This window comes from Perca fluviatilis, chromosome 19 (assembly GCF_010015445.1).
Source record: "Perca fluviatilis chromosome 19, GENO_Pfluv_1.0, whole genome shotgun sequence".
Taxonomy (NCBI): domain Eukaryota; kingdom Metazoa; phylum Chordata; class Actinopteri; order Perciformes; family Percidae; genus Perca; species Perca fluviatilis.
Genome location: NC_053130.1, coordinates 14,011,916 through 14,023,876, shown reverse-complemented (window position 1 = coordinate 14,023,876; position 11,961 = coordinate 14,011,916). Strand labels below are relative to the sequence as shown.

At 40.9% G+C, this 11,961-nt stretch overlaps 1 protein-coding gene across 1 annotated transcript; it reads left to right on the top strand.

Moving 5' to 3' along the window:
• Positions 1-4,201: 4,201 nt before the first annotated feature.
• On the top strand, positions 4,202-6,378 carry nkx1.2la (NK1 transcription factor related 2-like,a). Its single transcript, XM_039784487.1, has 2 exons — positions 4,202-4,418; positions 5,733-6,378. Exons 1-2 carry the CDS (start codon positions 4,202-4,204, stop codon positions 6,338-6,340), a joined length of 825 nt encoding a protein of 274 aa, XP_039640421.1. The 3' UTR covers positions 6,341-6,378.
• Positions 6,379-11,961: the final 5,583 nt, after the last annotated feature.

The following is an 11,961-nucleotide window of genomic DNA, read 5'->3' as shown; positions in this document are numbered from 1 at the left end:
TGAGATAAAATGTTCTGATCCTTTGGTGCATCACCCACAGCTATCTCATGATTTCCATTGATTCCTGAATCCATGTATACCAGCAAAGCCATGTGAATGCCTGAGGAAACTAATGCATATTGTGTGTGTCATTAATGAGAAGCGATTCAGCATAAATCACTGTTTTTCTCTTCTCTTGAGTCTCCACAACAATGACATGGAAACAGAAATAAGACTTCAGCTTTGTCCTCTGTTTCTCCTGATTTTTCTCTCTCCGGTCAGTATGTGGCAGAAAGTTTGCACACTTTGCTGCTGGTCGTTAGTTGACAACATCAGCATTTGAACTGACCTTTACCTTGTTGTGACAGGGGTGCAGTATGACTGACAGTGTCCATCAGCATAATTTACCCCCACCCCACATCGCCCTCCGTCTCCTCTGTGATGCAGTTGACCCCTTTACAAATCACCCCCAACTTTACACATCTGCTGCCTGTCAGCATCTGCCAGGCGCACTCACCCGTCCTACCCATAATGAAAAACTCTCATTACTCGCCTCCACCCAACAGGTATACAGGCCGTTAGGACAATTACTGGGCAATGCCACTGACCTTGTTGTTAGAGAGAGTCAAACAAACACAGAGGTCTAACTGAAAGGAGGCCTGGCAGCAAAACATGTAGGCATGCAGTGCAGACAGGATATTTGGCAAATGAGGGAAGCTTCATGTCTGTTAGGGAAAATTTTACTGTATTGATCTACAGTGGCACACATCAATGCCAACTACCTCTGAGTGCAGATAAAGTAGAAACATAGCTCAAAAGTAGCGTCTCTCGTTCCATCTGTGTGCATCCTTGTCCCAAAAATGCTTGTTACTAACTCAGCTCTGGGGAGCTTATTTCCCGGAGTCCTTATGTGTTTCTTTTGCCCAGCATGTTTCCTTGGACTATGGTTGCAGCTGTCCCGGTGGTCCTGCTCCCTGTTACACCCTGCTACGCTCTGCAGTGCCCTGCTACGTCCTTCTACGCCTTGCTATGCTCTGCTGTGCCCTGCTATGTCCTGTAACGCCCTGCAGTGCCCTGCTATGCCAGGAACTACTACAACTATTATTTCTGGTCATTTTTCCAGTATCTTTATTGTGACTATTATTGCCACTGTTCATCACACCCCCAACCGGCACCGTCAGACACCGCCTATCAAGAGCCTGGGTCTGTCCGAGGTTTCTCCCTAAAAGGAGATTTTCCTCGCAACTAAATGCTTGCTCTTGGGGGAATTACTGGAATTGTTGGGTCTTAACTCTTGTTATGATTTGATACTATAAATACAATTTCATTGAATTGAATTGTTAGACGCAGCACTCAAATAATCAAACCTTACTGACAATTTTCCATATAATACTATAGGTAACAAGTTTGATTTCATCTTAGCAAAGAAGCTGTGTATGATTTGCAATCCATCATTCTATCATTTGAATTCTTTGTTTTTTGTCAAAGTGCTGCATCCAAGATGCTGTGAAAGGGATGATGTTGATTTGGAAAATACAAATACAAATAAATCAAGGAGGTCTTTGCAAGTTGATACTCATACTGAAATGAATAGAGATAGAGATAGGAAGGTAGAAAATCAATCTAGTTTGGTACACTTCTGGAACTGAGCAGTAATGGAAAGTGTACAGTTATGGGGCAAAACCATTAGCACATTCTTCAGTGATGTTACTGTATCTTAGAAACAACTACAAAGTTTAGGAATCTGGCACGGAGGATCTAACAGCTTCGCTTAATAATTCACCAGACACTTGCTGACCCTTTGTTTGAGTCCCACTTTACAGGAGAGTCGGGAGACAGTGGAGGACTTTAGAGAAAACAATAGACACTAAAGTCTGTGAGTAGACCCACAGCTCATGATGCTGCTCCTGCCATTAGACAAATTATCTGACGTTTAGCAGACTGGGGGCAGCCTCCCCGTGAAGTGATGACTTTATTGACCTTAGAGGGGGGTCTTGGATGGAAGTGTGTCTCTTTGGCTCCCTGCGGTGTCTGACAGGGAACACTCCTCCTCTCTGAAGTCTTGCTCTGGCCCTTACAGACTCAGAGCTGCTCCAGCTGCTGTTCCCGCTCTCTGAAGTCTACCTGAGGGCCTCTTTGTCCTCTGGGCCTGTCCCTTTGTCCTGTTGACCCACACAAACAGATGACCAGCCACTGTGCTTTCTCGTAGGAAGTTGTAAACCTCCAGTGTGCAGTGGGCTCTATTCATATGGAAGGGCTACAGTAATAGCCGTGCAAGTGCCATACACATGCAAATGCAGACACGAAGGCACCCTGTAGGGGCGGCTTTAACAAATGTTTGACTATGTAACTACTGCAGACCATGTCAGTGCACCAAAACTGTGACTGGGGCTGCAATGAAACCTCCATGTAGCAGAGTAATCACCCTGAACTGTATAAGTAACACAGGAAATTGTGTAGGGAGGAATTTGAATGTGTAAACAGTGTGTAAACATGATCGGATCACCCATGTCACAAAAACAAGACAGAACTACAGGCAGAGAAATAGCATCTGTCTCATCCACACACAATGTAGACCTCACAGGCTTAGGTAAATGGTATGGTAAAATATGTTAATATTTTTTGAAAGAGTAACACCAAACCACAGCTATCCTTAGAAAAAAGAAAAACATTTTTACCACCAATTTGAACCTATGCAAATCCGACAAAAATACAAATGACTATTATTAAATTATAGGAAACACATTCACTGAAGATGCACGTTGTTCAGGGAAGGAAGCTCCTGTGCTGTTGCAGTTACTGGTTTGGCCTTCCTGTATCCAAAATGACTGTCTGTAGCCATCAGGTTTTATCTGTATTGAACACCTGCTGAGAATATTGATCCTGTGCTGGTTTCACCATTTTAGCCATCACCAGGCATCAAGCTTTAAACAACCCTATGTCACTTTATATTGAATACTAATAGCAGAGATTAGGGAGCCGGCTGATTGTGAATATAAATCTATCACCTCAGGTGAGAAAACAATCAGCCATATTCATTGTAAGCCTGCAATTTAGTTTAGGATGCTTTACAGTGATTCATCATGGATCCTTTTAGTCTGTCCAAAACACACATCCATATTTAGTTTTCTCTAATCAGCGAATATAAGTTACTGTCATTTGGTATAGGTTGTCAAGCCAATGGGGTGGTAACCGTTATTTTATGCCAAGAAATTGGAAGAAAGTTGCTGTGTAGTGTAATGTAGGGAAAAGATACTGAAATTGCAATACCTGGAATAATATGAAGATAATACAACAATAACAAAGATATACAAAATGAATAACAGAAAACACGTGCAATTATAACTAAGCAGAACTTCTGAAGTATATAGGATGCTATAACAATTAGTTACCGTCATTGTATCAAATTTTTTCGTTTAAGCCAATTTAAATTGCCTCAGCATATTAAGTGTTAATGAAACACAATATATTTATAATACCTGGATATAACCATCATTTGTGTGCTCCTAATTACATCAACACCTATTAATCACCCGGATACAATATAAGTAGATATCAAGGTGTTTTTCTTTTTCACTTATTGCACATCTAACATCTGTGCTTAATGATTACTTATGCCTCCAATGTTGATATATAAATTAGACAGAGCGACATGCAATGCGTTTAACATTATAATATAAAAGTTATTAGCCCATATAGGAGTTATGACTCTTTGAGTTTATAAGCATAAACAGTTTGGTTTCGATTAAGAGAATGTTTTTATGTGGCTCAAGGGACACGAAAACCTCCTTCCTAACAGCATCGCCTCTAAAAGAGTCCAATTTGGGAAGATCCCTGATATGAATCAAGTGCCATCTGTGCCCAATTTACTTTCAGGTCGTGGATTATTGAATTTAATGATATGGGTGTTTATCGACGAATGCTTTGAGCCTATGAGGTGGTCGCGTGAAACACTAATAGTGTTTATGTGACGTGTCTGGTGGAGAGACTGGGGGGGGACAGTCGCTTTAAAGACCGCGCGCAGGTCATCTCATTCACGCTGCAAGACTGACAGGCAGAAGCAGAGGAGCGAAGTCCACACACCAAGGGATCATCACCACTATTCCGGTTTGATGAAGCTTGAAGACAAGAAGTAGGCTAAACTATGAGAAGTTTTTCTCCACACGCGTAATTACGCACGTCAGTCCGTTTCCGTCTTCCACGGTGTTTCTTTTATAAAAGGATGCTGGACCCCAAGGACAGTGGGGTGACTATGATGTCCAGTCATAAGATTTCCTTTTCTATAATTGATATATTGGATCCGAACAAATTCAACAGCAAAAGGGGAAACGAACTTTCAATCGTCAAGGAAAAGTTCCCTGTGCCTCATGAAGAGGGAACAAGTTTGGACTCGGACAGCACTGCAACCGAAAACTTCAGAGTTGAGTGCACGAAAGCAGGTAGAGAAAACAAACCATTTTAGAACATATTCCTATGGATCAAACGTTAGTTTGTAATATTTTGTCTTGTTTAATATTATTGCATGTGTCATTTATTTCAAAACATCCAGACTCAATATACGCATCCATATACTGTCACATCTTAACATTGTAAAATAAAAGTGCATGAATAAAATACATCTTTCTTGTGAAATCGTACAATACTAACTTTTTTTTCTCCGTGATTAAACTAAACATCAGCAAGTGAGACGGTATTTTCTATCAGATTTAATGTCATCTCTGTATGACCTTCCCTTAATTTCTAAGGCTGCGTTTCCTTTCAAGGAAGCCACAAAGGCTTGCTCCCAGAGCCCCAGCGTGTGATTGGCACTGGGACAGGCAGGCTAGATAATTGTTTAAATCGTCCCATTGAGGATGCCTCTGCGCGCTTTGATCGATATCCCATTACTGCATCCTGCATATCTCCCTCCAGCACCTTGCAGGTACAAACTTCACACCCCATCCATGTCTGATCCTAAATATCGTTCGATTAAAACTTCCCTTTAAATAGATGACATTTATCGATCCACCAGCAAATATGAAACTCCATTAGCACGTCACGGCTGAGGTGGCGTAGCTGGATTTAGACGGGATTTCTTTCCGCAACATGACATTTGAGGCGCTGTGTGGTTTATAAATTATTTAAGGATTAGTGACCAAGTCTCCCCCTCTCCTCTGGATCTATGCTCTGTTCCGCTCGAGCGACTTCGGGATCCAAATCAAACGCTTTACAGATGTAAACTTCTGGGCCTTCTGTGTTTGGTATTTAAACTGCGGTTTAAACAGGACTAAGAGGAACATCTCTGCACAATGAAGACACATTTCTTAGGCAGGTGTGGGCCTTCAGCTTTGAGATTTGACTTCGGTCTTATCGGGAGCTGTCCTTTCAGCACCACGGCCAATTTACACAGACACACCAAACGGTCAACTATCAAATTTTAATTATACTTTTATTTTTTTCTAGAAAATCAAATTTTCAAAAATATAGTAAGAACCACCAGGGAAGCCAAGCCTTGATGTTCAATATTGTTGTCATATTTTAAATGAAAGCACTGAATGTGTTCCCGCCCTTAAAACGATTTTTAACCTTCAACATTGAACCGAAGATGATTAGGGCATGTACAGTTTCACCGTACATAGTTTATAAGTACCCCAAGGACTGGAAAAGAAATTAATATGACTCAAATCTAACAAGTCCTTACACTATCCAGATGCTAAATTTGCTGTAGATCCGATGTTTGCAGGATGTGAACTAACTACTTCTTTTATTTTCAGGGGAAGAGACAGGAGATGAACATTCTGCAGCCTCCAGGCATCCTGCGGTTGTTGCTGACCCCCTTTTGCTCTCCCCACCGGCTGAAACAGAGCCCTGTCTCACCGGGGAGCAGGATGAGGGAGAGTCAACTGCCACCCTGCAGGACCCCTCACAGCACAAGCGGCGGCGTCTGGACCAGGCCTGTGCCAAACCACGGCGTGCCAGAACAGCGTTCACGTACGAGCAACTGGTGGCTCTGGAAAACAAGTTCCGCGCGACCCGGTACCTGTCTGTGTGCGAGAGACTAAACCTGGCTCTGTCCTTGAGTCTGACCGAAACCCAGGTGAAAATCTGGTTCCAGAACAGAAGGACCAAATGGAAAAAGCAGAACCCTGGGGCGGACAGCACTTTGCAGCCCGGATCAAACTCCCTGGTCAACGTCAGTCCAAACCCGCCTACCTGTGGGGCAAGCCCCGCCAGTTTCCACCAAACTTTCCCCAACTTCAGCTCTGGGAATGTGATCTTCCACACTGCCGGTGGTGTTCCGCTTTCATCCACTGGGGGGCTCTTGCATCCCTTCATGTCCAGTGGTTTCGTCCAGCCGACTTATTTTAATCCACATTTATGAGAGAAGCCAATACTGACATATTGCAGCCGGTGATACTTTTGGGCAAAAAAATATAACTACTCACAGCTGAGCTTTCACTGCCCAGAATCATTGTAACGGTTGCATTAATGTCATATCATGTTCTACAAACTCAGGAGAGAAGGAGGCTCCTGTTTGACAGCTTTTGTCATGTCCGTTATAATTTTCCGTAACTGGGTTACCTTTAGAGAAAACTTCCATATGAAACTCTAATAGGCTGTTGACTGTCTTTAATCTTTTGTCATGGACCTTTTCCAAAAACTTGAACATCATAACAAAAGACAAAATGAAATCTGTGACAGAGTCCAAAAATTATTCAAACATTCATGTTCCTTTATAGCTATGTGAAAAGACTGCACCAGTATGCACTGGTTGTCTATCATTGTGTTTGCTGAAACGCCTGCTAATGATGTATATTTGACAGCTCATACCGTATCATTTTCTGCATCGGTGTACTGTCTTACATCTCAAACTGTGGCACATTGCAACCATCCAATACCCAGCTTTGTGTCTACCTCTCAAAGGCTTGCACAGGTCACTTCTGTTGCCATTTATACAACATTATCAGTGTAACTAAATTAAAAAAAACATAAAACATCTGTGTGTGGCTCGTGTATTACAAAGGAAAAACATTAGATATCAAATAAGAATGAATTGCTGGACATGTCACATCCATCTTCATATTAATTTGGTGAGATGTGACATCAGTAATAGGTTTGTAATAGTGGTGGATCATGTCCTTGTTTAAGGGCCCATTGAAAATGAATCATATGCTGCCATCTCCTGGGCAACAAAGTGCAAGAAGAGGGATCTTAATTACTTCATGAACAATAGTCTCGCTTTGCCAGACCTTCCTTCACAGCACTGCGGAGGAGGGTCTGTCTGGCCAGTCCACACAACATTCTGAGATGGGAGAAAATCGTGCACTGGTTTATTGGCATTTCTTTAAACCAATAACAATTGTCATGGGCAGCGCTTAGCGCCGGACAGAGCCACTGTGCGCTGCAAAATAGCCTCAGGAAGGAACTCGTTTTGGCGGAATGTGTACGTTCAAAGGTTGTTTTAGTCGTGCAACAGAAAACTTAGATTCAACAGAAAGTCTAGCTAGCTGTCTGGATTTACCCTGCAGAAATCTGAGGAGCATTTAACCATAGTCCTCATAAATCGACCGGAGTTTAAAATTCCAACACAAAGAAAGCGTAAGGTAACCGACATCTGGCTGAAAAGAGTGACATCAGGCGGAATTTCCGGCGGCAACGGAACAATCCCAGTGGAAGTGGAACGTCGTGGGTATGGACTACATGACCAGAGACTGAAGCATCTATGAGAGCAAACGTAATATTTAAATCGCACAGACACAAGTCATTTAAGCACACATTATTAACTTTAAAACCTTACCAAATGTATTATATACACTGGTATTATATACACTGGTATATTTCCTCAAGTAAAGAATTGTGCGACATGTACTCAACTATTTCCATTTCAGTTTACATATCTACTAGTGCATTTCAGAGGTAAATATTGTTATTTTGTACATTATGACAGCAGAAGTTACCTTGCAGATAAAGATTGTACATACAAAACATGATATGCTTATTTAATATGCTGCATTGTTATCGAATGAACTACCCCAATAGTATATATATCATATATCAAAGTAAATGTCAATTATAATAATCCAATATTATTGGGGCACCACCTTCTAATAAGGCATACTTCTTAAAGGGGTGATAAGATGTAACTAATGCTAATGCTTTATAGATCCTTTCTAAGCCATTAATAAGAACAACTTTTGGCTACTTGGTGGCAGCAGAAACAAGCTGTGAACACAGCATCCACATATCATCACCTTTTAAGTTTAATGGTGTAACAGTTTTGTATTTATTCATCCAGCAGACATGGTCAGTTTTACGGCACAAAATCTGGACCAGAATCTATGGATTTATTAGCAACTTATTAACATCAACAACCGCAGACTTGATAGATTATTGAAAGAACCCTTTATCAATGATTTATTAACATTTATAATTATGGGTGACTTACCAACTGTCACTCACAGCTTAGTAATGAGCTACTTTTTATACTTAAGTACATTTTGCTGCTAATATGTCTGCCCTTTTACTTTACAAAACTAGTGAATACAGGACTTTTACTTGAATGCTTTACTCTGAATACTTCTTCCACTACTGGTTATACTGAGTCTACAACCTTCACTTACATATTACAACCACACAGTGTCACCATTTCCTTCCTTTCTCTCTACATAATCTCACACTAATGGATGAAAATACTTCATGGAATTTTGGATAGCATCTGTGTCATCTGTTTAAGCATGTATTAATCCATACGTATTTTTTATTGTATAAACTTTTTATGATATATGTGTTGCTTTTAGTTTAACCATGTTACTTTATCATATTGATCTAATGTGTTTTGTAAAGCTTGATTATTCTCTTCATATTCTAATTTATTATAAGTCAGTGAGGCCCTTTCCTTGTGAAATTAAGTTATATATCAGGCATTCACATATTCCTTCTTTGGTAACAGCATGTGAATAAAACAGTATATGAAAACGTCATGGCAGCATTTTCAGTATGCACAAATATTATTTACATAGAGATACAATTGAAAAATAGAGACATGCAGCCACAGTTAATTGCAGATCTCCTGTTAATTGGTGGAATTGGTGTACACTCTACACTCTTCTATTGCTTTTCATTTACCTCCATTTATGCCATGTGTAGCACTGATGCATGACGGATGTAACATATTCCCACAGAGCCGAGCGAAGCAAACCAGCAGAACAGGACAGACCAAAAAAATAAATCTGGTACAACAGCTATAGGTAGCCAGGATGAACTATGCAGTCCTACAGCAAAGGACTGAGATAGGAGAGCTTCAAACCCACTGTCAAGCCAGTGTCATTAGTTGACATCTTTCAACGATATGTTGTGCTTTCACTACTTTGATCTACAATACAGTGGTTAAATAAGAGGCTTCTGTCCATATCTGCACTAGTGTGCTGCTGGGGGGAAGAGACAGGAGGAGCGCACACTGAGAATGGCTGGTAGGCAATTTTCCTCCTGACATCAGTTTGACGGTTGGAAGGCTGACAAGCATCCTTCAATTAGATGGGATTTTCCGACTGCTGTCAAAACCTGGCCAATGTCAACCTGTCGCTGAGGTGCTGGTGTTAGTGTACTGTAGCTGCAATTTTCCCTCTTTAACATATGCCTGCATTTGCACATGCTTACAAACATGCACAACACAAATTAATAAAACATATTCCATTTGTTTGTTCTGACTGATGCATATGGATGTCCCTCTTTTTGGTTCAGTGATATTTTTCATTCCAACAAGGCCTGGCATGCAGCCGAAGAATTTGACAGTTTTGATCAATACTCTGGGAAATACCGCATAAGGAACCCATCCTCTATTTTGGCTTGAGGCAACTGTTATATGTGTTGAATAATTTTGCAAGATATTTGAGAGGGTCATTTAGGTCTGGGTGAAGAGGGCACATGTTTATAATTCATGTTGGAGAATGCTCTGGGACAAGGTCAGTTGCTTTCCTGTCTGTGTGTGTGGATGTGTGTGCGGGGGTATGGGGAGAAAATTCCATCTACAGCCCCTGTTCGCTGTACTTATCTTTTGCAGAGAAACGGGTAGGAGGCTTGAATAAATAATATGGAGCTGGGGATTTCCTGGTGTGTGTGTGTGTGTGTGTGTGTGTGCTATTTTCAGCCGTGGTGGTCCGGCATCGTTTCAACTGAGGTTCACAGGTCAGATGGGAAGAGGAGGAGAGGTGGATTGGGAGGAGTGAGATATGGGAAAACAGAAAGAAATAGGTTTCCAGGTAAAACATTGTGTTTTATCAGGATACAACCATATGTACGCACTGACAATTTCTGATTGCCTCTAATAATTTACAAAATTAACATTTTTATCTATCTTGATATTTTATTTAGGCCTATTACTCACTCGCCTTAATTAGCACTTACTTCTTGCTATATGAAAACAGGTTTTCATGCTGATTTAATCTTAGAATGATTTAAGATTTATGTCCAAAGCATCTTTAAGCTGCAATGACACATTATCACCTTCATATGTTAAACTTGTGAGCAAACATTTGACTATATACATCCAGCTGATACAGAGTCCAATATCCACTCTCCTTTTAGCTCTGTTTGCATTCTCATGAGAAAAAATATCTGGCTCTTTAGCTGCTAAATGCTCCACTATGTTCATCAGCTAGTCAATAACCTATGCCTCATTTCCTCTGCATTGTTCAGCTCGACTCGACTCAACTCAGTTTTGGTACCAGGTGCTTTTATCTATTTTGTTTTCCACTGCATATAGTACCCCCTCAGTGTAGGTGGGGATCTTAGCTGATCCTCATAGCAACGCCACATGGAACTGCCGTGACACTCGCTGAATCATTTCATCAGCTACCAAACTACAAGCTACAAGCTAGTTTTGCAGGCTGCCATTCAAATATCTATCAATATCTGGGTTGAGTGATTAAAAAAATTACAGCCACTATTGGCTGTTAGTAGCTCAGCTATTTAAAAATGGCGGGTTTGTGCAGCATGTCCTGTGTCACGTAAGTGATGATTCTCTCTGACCAATCAGTGGTTTGCAGTGTTTTAACTCCCCCTTTTGGTATTGGCTCAGCTTCAGAAAAACCTCGACCAAGATGGGACCAAAGAAACGTACCATGTACCAGGTACAATCCACAACTTTTGCCAATGTGAGACAAGCCCTTCTATGATGGATGTAAAGAGTAATATCTGTGTGTGTGAAATGATAAAATTTGCTCGTAAGCATGTTTTATCGCCTTCGCAAGATATGACATAATCCTGACGCTATAGGTTTATTTATAAACCACAATGGCAACAGTTCAGATATGTGCACCTACACACACCATACTGTGGCTGCATATTTAAAACTGTGCATTTTTCTTTGATTATACAATTTCACAGGGTGTTCTGAGTAAAATATGTGGGTGATATAAGTTTTGTGAACTTTGATTTCTATAAAGCGCTGATTTTATTCTAATGCTGCAGAATACAGTGGGCACGCCAATTTTTACAGAAAGATTAAAATACCACTCGGATCTCATTATCAGTAATATCTGAACGGTGTGATGGATGGGAGAATCAACATGCACTCTGAAGACGGTCCCAGGTTTTTACTATTAATGTTTAACTGCAGCTAATTTCTAATTTCTGTTAATCTGCTCTTGTAAATTGTGTTACATCTAACCACCTCCACCGACTTTATGAAGGGTGTAATATAATAGAATCAAGTAGGTTTTGAAGCATATACTGTATGTGTCTGTTCATCAACATTACCGCCTTGCTGTGAGTAATATGCAGGCCAAGAAAAAAAGAATGAAAAGAAAGTGAAAGCTGGTCCCGGAGAGTTTGCAGGCGTCCTGTTTTTGCTTGAATCGTTAGAGTTTTGCTTGACATCTCTCTCAGATGCTTTGTATTTCAGCTGCATCCTCCAGCACAGCAGGGACCCCAGCCAAGGCAGGAGGAGATAAAACTGATTTTTTTTCAGTACCATGCGGCAGTCATTCGGCAGAAGGAGCCAAC

Bases quoted from the DNA above. Each gene is read 5' to 3' on its own strand.
- nkx1.2la (XM_039784487.1), top strand. From the start codon at position 4,202: ATGCTGGACCCCAAGGACAGTGGGGTGACTATGATGTCCAGTCATAAG. The intron at 4,419-5,732 runs GTAGAGAAAACA...TTTTATTTTCAG, and splicing joins AGTTGAGTGCACGAAAGCAG to GGGAAGAGACAGGAGATGAA.